The sequence below is a fragment of the Belonocnema kinseyi genome, chromosome 2, assembly GCF_010883055.1.
Source record: "Belonocnema kinseyi isolate 2016_QV_RU_SX_M_011 chromosome 2, B_treatae_v1, whole genome shotgun sequence".
NCBI lineage: Eukaryota > Metazoa > Arthropoda > Insecta > Hymenoptera > Cynipidae > Belonocnema > Belonocnema kinseyi.
This window is the reverse complement of record NC_046658.1, coordinates 105,896,709-105,908,642: the sequence shown is the minus strand read 5'-3', so window position 1 is coordinate 105,908,642 and position 11,934 is coordinate 105,896,709. Positions and strand designations below refer to the sequence as shown.

The following is an 11,934-nucleotide window of genomic DNA, read 5'->3' as shown; positions in this document are numbered from 1 at the left end:
TGTACACAATGCAATGTGACACAGGTTAGTAAGATCGGGCTGCTGTGGCCTTAATGAGATACTTCGAGCGGGAAGACCGGCCTGAAGCTCGCGGCCCTCACTATAAGAACCCCTGCCCCACCTAACTGCCTTCCATTCAGTAGCAAGGTAGTACTTACGTGCTCTCCCGTCTAGCCGATCTCTATCGCGATAGTATCTTGCAGATACATATACAGCCACACAACCCTGGATCCAAAACCATTCATTTGTTCCTCCTCAGGTATACAATCCTAGTGTTTTCCCAACCACATGATCACCTATCTGATTCAGCATCCTTCCCAAAGCTCTCGAAGAAGGCTCCTCCTCATACTGTAAATTCCTTCCAAACACCGATCTTTCTTTCTTGATCGATCATTTTCTTCTCCCTCGTTCCACTTCCCTCTCCTGCGTCTTCTGTTTCTTGTTCTTCTTTTAAACCCCACTCCTGAGGAGGTCCTCCATTCAGACACCTCGTTCTCTTCAACCCACCCTGCTTATTCGCCCTTTCATTCCCCTACTTTCCTCTCTCAGAACTTTTTGACCATCTCTCCCTTCTTTTCCCCTCCTCTGACCCTCCCTCTATCAATCTCACTCTTTCTCTCTGCTTCCCCGGCTTTTTCGTGACCGCTGTTCTTCGCAGTATTGAAAGCGATTTTCGCGAAAAGGAGTACCATCAGCAAGTTCAACCAGGGGACAGTTGGATCTCTGTCTCTGGAAGTGCCTCCCCCTGTTGGTGATAATCCGGGTGACGTTGAAAAGGAGACGTTTCACCGGGGGGGAGGGGGGCAAAGAAGAGCAATGAAAGGCGTAAGAGAGGATATGACAAGTATGTGATTTTACGCGAAAAAGACTCTCTACTCTGTGGTATTTCTAACGGTACACGTGCTTTGGCAAGTGTGCTTTCGTATCGCGAGCTAACCGCGCAAGACGCTCCTAGTGAGTACGCGAGAAACTTGGACCCTAGCTACTCGCAGTATCCAGGAAGAATTTCAGGCATCGTCGTATTTCGTACAATAACCTTCGTGGTACTTCACGAGCCCACCGACCTTCTTCAAGAAGAAATTTCGATTCACCGAGAGAAAAGACCTTGACCTAGTGCAGCACAGTATTTGCGGTTAACTTTGAACGCACCCTTGACCGGAAATCATGACTGACGTTGTGTTTTGGCTGCTGTGCATCTGTGCAGGAATCCTGACGATGATCCTCAAATTTGCACCAAGGTCAATAAAGAGAGATGATCACAGAAGGAGTTCAAAATTATCATGTCTTGCAAGTGGAGACAATGTAACTTTTCAGGCTGATGGACTGAATGAAAGGAGTAAAGCTGATGGGATGATAGGGAAAGTTTTGAAGGGCCCTAGAGCTTTACCGATAATTGGAAGTTTGCATCTACTGAGAGGACCCGGTGGCCCGTTTGAAGCTTTTACGAATCTGGCGAAATTGTATGGTGACATCTATCAAATTCAATTGGGTGTTGAAAAATGCGTCGTTGTTAGCAGTTACGATTTGGTGAAGGAAGTCCTGATTACAAAGGGGAATCACTTTGGAGGCCGTCCGGACTTTATACGCTTCCATAAACTTTTTAGCGGGGATCGCAATAATTGTAAGTATTTTTGAATATTTTTGCATGTAATTTAATTTTCATTTGAGAGAATTTTTATATTTGAAGATATTTGCATGCATTTGAGATAAAAAAAGGATATCTAGATATACAGACTCTTTTTTTTTTAGTTGAGACATTGAAACACACCAAGTTTTTATCCATATTGGTTTGTTTTGTGGCGGCTGACGAAACATACATTGTATCACTTATTTCTTTGATAACTTTGTTAAGTAAAAAGATCATGCAAAAAGCCAATTTAAAACTTATTCGCGCGCCATTTTTAATGTTGCATAAATTCCTATGAAAGTGGCAACCATTTGCTTGAATTCTGTACTATAAAAAATTAAAAACAGCTTTTAGAATCTGGCAAATTTGAAAATATTTTTTAGTGAAAATTTTATGCAGTAAATTAGTGAATTAAAAATATATAATTAACTCTTTATCAAGATAATGTTATTAACAAACGTATATGGCATTAATAGGAGTTTTCCTTTCCTATAAAAAAGTAAGCAACAAATTTTTACTTAGGCATCGTTCCAAAATACGTAACGCTTTTTCTATAGTAAGGGTGTGTAAGTTTAAAATAAGTGTAACGCTCGTGGTGACCCCCTCACCCCACCACTCCCCAAAGGCGTTTCACAAGTTTTGAATTCCCTTGAATAATTATTAGTTTAAATAAGAATTTTTTACAATTATTGTTTTTAAAAATAAAAATAAAATAGAATATTGAGTATATCAATTACGAAATTCCGCAATAATTCCGTTTTAGATTTTTCGTGATATTCATTTCTCATTTATCGACTAATATTTCCCAATTTATAAGAAAAAAATATTCGAAAATTATTACAGACAAAAGTTTAATACACAAATAAGTCCACTTTTCTTCCAATATTTTTATTTATGCTATAAAAAATTCGATTTGGTGAAGTGTAGAATCGACTAACTACAAAATTAAATCTTGAATTTTAAAACGGAAATTATTTTATTCTTAATTCTATAAGGTTCAAATTAAAAATTGTTGAGACATAATCATTATTCTGTAGCAAAACAATTTCTTTTCAATTTTTTTTAGGAACGGGAAACTAATTTGGGTTAAAACAATGTTTCCCGAAATTAGATCAAGCTTTCCAAACTTATTAAATTATATGAGCTTAACAACTGAAGTTAGATTGTCATAAACTTTTCCCAATTTTCATGTGAATTTCGCAATATTTCGAAAAAGCTCATAAGAGTCAAAAGGGAAATGTTAAATGCCTTTATTCATTATAAATATTGCAGTTTTCTTAAAAGTTAGCTTGACTTTGAAAAAATGTCCAATTTGTTAAAATTCTGTAAGAATTATTCCGAAAATTATCCGAATTTTTAATCTGCAACAGAATTTTTTTTATGTTTGATTGTGTGGCATGGTTTTTTTTTTAACTTTATAAACAAATTATAATAATGGTTATAATAATAATAGTTATTAGAATAATTGTTTTTTTATATGCAATATAGGTGGTACTCAGTATTTTTCTAAATCGAAATGAGGTTTTCAGTTGAAATTTTTAGGGATTTTTAATTTTATTTCCCAATGATTTTTTATATCGATGAGTATTTTCAAATTAGTTATTATGATACTATTCTTAAAGACTGTTTTTAAAAAATGAGAAAAAGTGATAACTGAAAATGCAAATGTGCTGTTATTGCACCAAACCGCTTATCACAAGAGTTCGAACGTGAGTTAATAATTCCAAATGACTCATGGGAAAGAGTTTCAAACATTTTATGGTATCAAGTGAATATATTCTAATATATTTTTTAAATTATTGTAATTAATCTGTGCGAAGAGTCGCTAATGAAAACTCTAACTTTCTTTTATTCTCACCCTAATGCTCACGGTGCGTCATACCGAGATTATTTAAAGCAATGGCATTGCACTTTATATTCCACATCCTTTGTGAAGTATTTTATATTCTTTTCCATGACGCTGATTAAATATGATCCTATTTTGTTGTATTGCACAGCGACTGCATACCTATGTCCAGACACTTTCTCAGTCCTGAGAGTTTTGTTTTTATAACCACCTAAAACAGGTTGAGAACATCCAATCTTTGATAGTTCTAATTTATCTACAAGCAATTGAAAATCTTCCGGCAAAAACCGGTCAGCAGGAGATCTAGTTGGCTGCAGGATACTAGGGCAAGCACATATATCAGAGAGAAGCTATAAAACAGTTGATCAATGGCTGGCGCAAGGTCTGTAATTTCACTTATAACTGTCATTTTCAGATTAAAATCATCTCGGCTTTCGCAATACACTGTCCAATTAAAAATTTTTTGTAACATTATTCCTCTGGAGAATTTGTTTACACTTTTCGAGATACTGCGTATGTATATCTCAAATGTATGTTGTCGTTCCTTTAGGTTTTGGTATTTTGTCACTAAAAATAATATCACTCTGGATCAAAAGTAACGTTGATAAGAACTTAATGTTATTTTGGACAACTCAAATGGCTTCTGCTACTGATGAGTATTTGTTTACGTTTCTTTTGTGAAGAATGCAGAATTGTAATCCACATGTCCATTTACGCGGGAGCAGAGAAATCATTGCAGTAATGACCTCATTAAACGTTAATCGGCGTGGATTCGCGTTCTTAAGAAAAAGAGAAAGATGCTGTGTCTTGGGAGAGAGAACAGAGGGTCATGTTCGCTGGAATCGGACGAACTGACGTCATCAGGTGGTTTCGCATTGCGGAAGAAGTTCCGTATAGTGTATGCGGACATGTTTGCACGTTGCCGCCTTACTCTCACGTACCAGATATCTGTCTGATATAATAGTCTGGTGATTACGATGGAACACGATCTTCAGTCATCTCGAGGCTCTTCTCGAAGATCTAAAGAGTAAAAATAGGAGACGAAGTGAAAGGAGAGAACTTAAGTCACGACAAAGAGATAAACCCAGCCATACCCACCTGCATGTCATTGTCAGTATTTGACATACGTGGAGAAAACTATGTGCCTCATACGTAATCCGCAAATATCATCTGTCATCCGAATTTAGATTACGTTGCAAACTGTTGTAAACCGCATTAGAAGTTGAAAATGTGTTTCGGTTTTCAGGGTACGATTGCTAAATTTTGGTAACGTTTTGACCTCATGAAAGAAACTGGAGGTTCAGTAATTTTGCGGTTCAAGTAAAAGTTGGTACCCTTTAGAACTTAGACTCTAAAGGAAATCTTTTCTAGGGGTCCTATTTGTTCTTTGATATCCGATAGTTAAACATTGACGGTTGCTGACGTCTTTAAATGCGCATGATTAATGTCTATAATTTTACTTTCTTTATTAAATTTTTCCCAGTGCAATATTATTTAAGCCGAATTATAAAGTAAAATGTGCATCATTAACTTGTAAAATCTTCAAAGTAAGTCACAAAGATGACAAAAGGCTCTTTTAGAACCATTTGAACCTGCACTGTGAGTTTATTTACAAACCATTTATCATTTTGGGTTCCTTTTCAGAAAAAAAGGTTCCCTTTTGTTACAGTTCCCTTGGGACAATATGTTGGTTCTAATAGAAATCCCAGTTTTTCAGCTTCTTAGGATTAAAAGTAATCATTTTGGATTTGTTGTTAGTATATTCATTATGGACTAGCAATGTAAATCAGGCATGGTAGCTTTACCAATGGAATATTCTTGATTTAGTATAATCCTCAATCCTCGGTACGTATTTGTGGAACAATGTATTCTTTTGCGGCCACGAGACCAGAAAATATTTAATATGGGTTCCTTCAAAGACGTCATAGCTTTACATCATCTAATTTACATTATGCAGCAATACTATTTGAGCATAAAGTTCTGCTGGTTCATTTCAAGATAGTGTTTGGATCAATTTAGAGTATTTATAGCTCAGTAGCCTATAATATGATAGTTTATGTTGTCCAAGGTTTTGTTTACAGACTAGTTTTTCCTTAACTTCCTTATAGTATGTGTCGAGATAAATATGACTTTCTAGAGTCTACAACTTGCTGGAAGCTTCTGGAAAATCAATGCGTGCATAGCAAATGATAATCTACATTTCGCAATGTGGTGAATACATTTTTTCAACTTTCTAATAACGGTTAGAGTATGAATTCTATTACATGTTCGATGTTCTGCATTTTTTATGCATGACGCAGTTGAATCAAGGTGAGTCATGATTTTCAAATTTAGTGCATGAACGAGGTCAGAGAACCTGTTAGTTCTGAGTAAAGATTACCTTGGTTTTTTTACTACATTTATTGTTTACAAATCGAATTGTCAATCCATTTTACCTTTTCTGCCTTCTCTTTTTCTTTGTTGTCGAAAACGAGCTTTACCATTCGTTCGTCGACTCCTTGAATTGACCATTATCTGCGATGAACTTTGTTTACGTGTTCGATGACCTACTATTCGCTTCGTTCTTCCGGGTGATCTCTTTTACCTGTCAGCCTGGAAACCATTAGATAATATCAGACTGACTAAGCATCCAGGAATTCGAATACGACTGTATTGAGAGTTAAACAGTTTGCTTCTTCCCTGAATAATTTCTCGATAATCGTAAGTAGTTTGGGTATCCCAGGCATTTCTGAATTTCTCTGTTGGCTCTGCAACCACATTGCATAAGCTGTTACAAACATTATAAAAATGTACTTCGCAAAGAACATCTTTCTATCTTGAAGATATTTCTTTTCTCTTTGATTCTTTATGTTTAAAAAAATTTTAACGAAATTTATGTGGGTCTCGTCCCATACTTGATGTTAGAGATCGTTAAATTTAAATCCTTAATTGTTAAAGAAATAAAATTCTTGCTCGTTTTTAATCATGAAAAAAATACCTGGTGCTCATTCAATTTCTTTTAGACAGGTTTTTAACAAGATTAATCTAACTATACACGGCTGCCTTACCCTTTCTGTCAGAAGGGTTTCAAATTCTTTTCCTTGATCCTTATCGATGTTTATTCATTTCTCATTTCTTATTCTTTAATTTTTGCTTTCAAATGAAAAAAAGAAGAAACAATCAAGAATTCAGGGTAATAAAATAACTTTTAAAGGGTGAAGCTATTAGCGGAGATGCATACTCAAATAAGAAAGCCAGAAGAGATGACGTGGTGCGACTGGTTATCGGTATAAACTCGTAATACTGGGAGCAGGAAGCGAAGCCTGGAGAGTGACTTGACAGTCGAATTAACCACTTCTCCGAATGGTCCGATGTATCTGCTCTCGCGCAACTCAAACTCGATCTCGATAACGATCCCGATCATCCAGCGAAGACTCTTATTTTCCGTTCATTCTCGATGCGTAAGCGTAAGAGTATGAGAAAAAGGATGAAAGACACGCCAAGAATTTTGTTTGCGGTAGTGGGTATCGAAAATCGAGAAAGTAATTCCAAGAGACATTGGCCCAGGTGGTAGGAAATTTTGTTGATTCGAGGAAGTTCAAGGTCAAGGTTACTCCGAGTCATCCCACCTTTCACTCCCTTCTATATCATCTCTCTAGCACTACACGTGCGTATTTTTTTAACTTTCGAAAATTAAAAAAAATGTAATAACACTTTGTAGTATTTCTGTAATTGTGTGCAAAGTCCAGTTGAGTCAAACTAAGTTTAATCTAATGATTGTTCAATCCTAAGCTGAGCTAATATAATTTCGAGTTGAACTTGATATTAGAAATCTGACTCTATGAGAGAAACCTCGATTCAAATGATTCTAATAAGTGTCTAATATTTTGAGCCTAGCAGCGTGATTTTCCGTCAAAACCCCAAAGTCAATAATTTAAAACTTTCTTCACGAAAATGCAGATATCTCTTAAACTAGAATCAATAAAGTGGCACGTTTTCACGTGGAGTGACACATGAAAAATTTTATTCATAAAAGTTTGTTTATTTAATTATAATTGATGTGAGGCACAGCATACTAGAGCAAAAGACCAAACATGAGCACGGAGAAGAATAATTCATAACTACAAATGTTTCCCTGTTAGTAAAAAAAAAAAAATACCAAATAATTGCAGTACCTTTTAGTTACTTAGTTTCTTCTTTTGGGCTGGTTACTTTATCAAAAAGGGAACTTTGGAAATGCTTTTGAGTTAAAAATGTTTAGAGTATTTTTACCATATAGAAATATGTGCAAAAATATTAAAATAGTTTTTTTCTTTATTTTTTTTTTCGTAAAGTACTCATTGAGATTTTTGTAGGACACAACAAATTTAAATTTCATCCCGTGCACATAAAGAGTACAACAGAAACTTATTTTTTGGTAATTAAAACAACTTTTTATATTTACTAGTTCATCTTCCAAATTTTTATAGATCCTTATAAAAATGTTGTTTACTGTTGCGTCAGTCATGAAAACTGGTTCGAGCCTGACGAATGTGTCAAACTTTTTTAGAATAATGCCCTATCTTGGAAAAACTTGGCAATTCCCTTTAAACAAGGAAAACTCTTTAATGCCCCATTAGATTACGAACAAAATCTTCGTGTTACCGGATATTTTAAATCCGTAATGTCGCTTTAGGATTTATAATTAATAAGAGATTACTTCTGTTACCGTCTCATTATATTAAAATAGTGTTTTTGAAACTAGAATTTATAACCAGGCCTTTTTCAAGGAGCCATTAAAAATATGACTAAATGGGGCATTTTCTGTATGGGTTTTTATATTGCGTAAACGCTCTCGGAGCTTGAATTACAGATGAAGTTGTTTTCCAATTCTATATCGACAATCTCGGGCATTGATTTTATTGTCTGAATACTGGATATCCTTCGGAATTTCATTACCCAGTCAAATAAATGACATCTTCTAGAACATGTTAAAAAATATGTGAGACCTACGCCTACCAATCGATTTAAATTATGATGAGTATTTTTTAGCGAATTTGGGTGTGCTGAAAATGAACCTGGTCTCAAAATAGTATATCTTATAACGTATTTGAATAAATTTAGGTGAAAACTCCGATTTTTACCGTTTTTAAAAGCTCATAGAAAGTGAAAGGTGTGCAAATGTCTAGATACATGCACGTTTTGATTTTTTTATTAATTCAGGAAAACAACCTTCAAACGGTTTAACATATAAAAAACTTTCATTTCAACTCCATTATACTTTGTATTAAAGACAAAGTTTAGGCTTCGTTGCAAGCTTAACGAGGTCATTACCACATCGGATTCATTTTTATTTAACTCGGTTTATGCCTTCTGAAGATTCTTGTCATTTGCACATAATATAATATGTATCATCAAATTAAAAAGGTTTTGTTACATTTCAGCCCTGGCTTTGTGTGATTGGTCGGACCTGCAACGGAAGCGGCGATCGTTAGCACGGAGCTTCTGTTCACCTCGCGGTGGCAGTTTGCAGCAAGAGGAATTATCGCGAGTGGCTAGTCTGGAAGCTTTCCAATTTCTGAGGACCCTTCATCAGGAGGATTCTCTTGCCGTTCTTAACGGAGAACAGCCTTTGAAGCCCGTAATATTAGCAGCTGCTGCGAATATGTTTACTCGTTATATGTGTTCTGCCCGCTTTGGCTACAATAACAATGAATTCAACAAAATCATCAGGAACTTCGACGAGATTTTTTGGGATATCAATCAAGGCTACGCAGTTGACTTCATGCCTTGGCTATCACCCTTCTATTCGAAACTTTTCAAACGTCTCCACCTCTTGACATCTGAGATCAGGAATTTCATTCTCGACAAAATCGTGGATCCTCGTAGAGCAAATTTAGATGACAACGGTGTTCCGCGTGATTTCACTGATGCTCTACTTCTCCACTTGGAAAGCTCTGAGTCGGATCTAACGTGGGAACACATCATTTTTGAACTGGAAGATTTCGTCGGCGGTCATTCCGCTATTGGAAATTTGGTGATGTTGATCCTGGCTAATACAGTCATTCATTCTGAGGTGCAAAAGAAAATTCAGGAAGAATGTGATGTTATTTTGTCACAATCAGGACGTCACTCAGTCTCTATGGATGACAGAAAAGACATGCCCTACACGGAAGCTGTTATTTGGGAAACGTTAAGGGTCACAAGTTCTCCAATTGTTCCTCATGTCGCGACTCAAAATACTGAAATAGGAGGGTATTCTGTGAGTAAAGATACAGTTGTTTTTGTCAACAACTACCAACTGAATTTAGGTGAAACCTACTGGGGATCTGATGCAAAAGATTTCCGACCAGAGCGTTTCTTGAACTCCGTCGTCGACAAGTTTGATGGCCAACGAAGAACTGTCGTAGTCAAGCCAAACTACTTTCTTCCTTTTTCTACTGGCAAGAGAACTTGTATCGGTCAAAGGCTGGTCCAAGGATTAACGTTTGTTTTAATCACGACAATTCTTTCACATTATGATGTCCTATCTTCCAGGGACTTGAAAAGTTGTTTACTCCCAGGCGTTGTGGCGCTACCGCCTGAAACATTTCATCTAGTTCTGAAATCACGAAAGAAATTCAACAGTGATATGGAATTATGTTAGACTGATTATTTTACTGGCGAGGTTCACTCTTACTATATAAGATAGAATGAGTAAGTTTATATTGGGTATGAATTTTCAGATCTAAGACAAAGCCAAAAAATCTGTGTTCTTTTTTCAAAATAATTAGAACTGTAATTGCCGATTCAGACTTTGTATTTTTGTAAGGAATGTCATACAATGAATTAGAGAGTCTAGAATTACTATTAATAAGAACAATGTAAAGTTAATCTGTGTAAGAAAGATTGTATACTGTAGGCGAAAAAGTCCAATATTCGTCTCGTCTATTATTTTTCAAACCAATTTAGAATTAGTCATAGATTTTGGTAACAAACAGTAATGTGGAATTAAGATATTCTAAGTTTAATAAAAGGATTTAAAAAAATATTGTATAGGGTCTATCGTTTGTTACCAAAATCTTTTCATAAGTATACAAAATTTGACAAAGTTATTTAACCCATGGAGTTTTTGTTTGGCATTCTTGAACTTGGCTTTTTAAAAAATGAAAGAGAACTCTGCATCCTTGTAGAAATTTTGTCGGAAATCACAATTTTGAGATTTATAACGGTACCTGTACTTCATTCATGTCTTTTTAAGTTTGCTGAATAATTTTATCGAAATTTTCAAACTTGATTTATAAAGTACTTTATAATCCATTTTTATATATCGTTCTTAGATTATCATAAATTGAATCGTTTTGTAAGTAATATACGTTTTTGAGCTTCATATTCACAGAGAAAACCTGACTCATTTTGAGCTTTAGCTATGTTCGCTGTCATTACCAATATTAAAGTTGCTTTCTTCAAAATGAAAGTGTGCAATTTTGTAATGAGTTAAGTGAATAGTTTGTACAGTATCATTTTGTAAGTGATACTTTTAAATGTATTTAATTTAAGAACTCTCGTTACAAATCATATGTGTATAAAACATATAATATTGACTATATGGAGGCAGTTTACACCGAAAAGTACCATATTTGATCGACAAGATACCATACATTATGACAATTGGCGAAAATATTCAGGCATCTGTGGTATTTTCTAGTAAGTTGTAGGTCATTTATGGTAACATTCGGTAACTTTCATAGAACTCCTTACAGAACTTGTCGTGACGGTTATAAAATAGTTATCATGGTAAATGCGACATTATTGTAACTACTACATAACGCTATAAAACCTTCAGTAGCAAAAGATACTGCGGTGTAAACTGCCTCGCGATATTACAGCATCCTAGTTATAAGAAAACAAGAATCATTTTCATGTTTAATACATAATTTGCTATTAAGGCACAAATTTCTCAAATGTTAATGTTAACTGTTAACAGTTTTTTCGATGCTAATATTGTATTAGTAAACTTGACTGATTTTAAAAGATCTAGAAGTGAATATATGTAATATGTAATATTGTTGACTATTAGTGTTATATTTATCATCGATTATAAATACAAACAGGTAATCACTGAAAATGGTCTCATTATTCTAGTTCCTCCTTCGCCTTCGTCATTAATAGTGTTCTAAAGAGTTTAAGTGCTCGGAGAAATTCTCACGAGCATGAGAAGATGCTCGAGAATATGCTCGACCTTTATGTGCGATGATTATTCAATGAGCATTTGTAAGCATTTTGAATTAGGATGTTAAAAATCGTATTTTTTGTCTTTATTAATAATAATTACGTTATTTAAATTTTTCGGGAAAGATATAAATGGTAAAAGAACCAATTAATGGAAAACATATTGTTCGTATCAAACCAACCGTACAAATTGCAGATGAATAATATTAATATAAACAAATTTTGTTTCTGAATAAATTTTAAACACTTTTCAGTTGAGTTTTTAAATCAAAATGATAACTTTTGAACTTAA

The 11,934-nt window shown here is 34.8% G+C and overlaps 1 protein-coding gene across 1 annotated transcript; it reads left to right on the top strand.

The window, feature by feature from the left end:
• Positions 1-890: 890 nt before the first annotated feature.
• Positions 891-11,431, top strand: LOC117167389 (cytochrome P450 307a1-like). The gene is made up of 2 exons (XM_033352278.1): positions 891-1,621; positions 8,876-11,431. Exons 1-2 carry the CDS (start codon positions 1,165-1,167, stop codon positions 10,075-10,077), a joined length of 1,659 nt encoding a protein of 552 aa, XP_033208169.1. The 5' UTR covers positions 891-1,164; the 3' UTR covers positions 10,078-11,431.
• The last annotated feature ends 503 nt before the right edge of the window (positions 11,432-11,934 follow it).

What these genes read in the sequence shown, in the direction of transcription:
- LOC117167389 (XM_033352278.1), top strand. Translation starts at nt 1,165, where the DNA reads ATGACTGACGTTGTGTTTTGGCTGCTGTGCATCTGTGCAGGAATCCTG. An exon ending in TAGCGGGGATCGCAATAATT is followed by an intron (nt 1,622 to 8,875) that starts GTAAGTATTTTT and finishes GTTACATTTCAG; the next exon opens with CCCTGGCTTTGTGTGATTGG.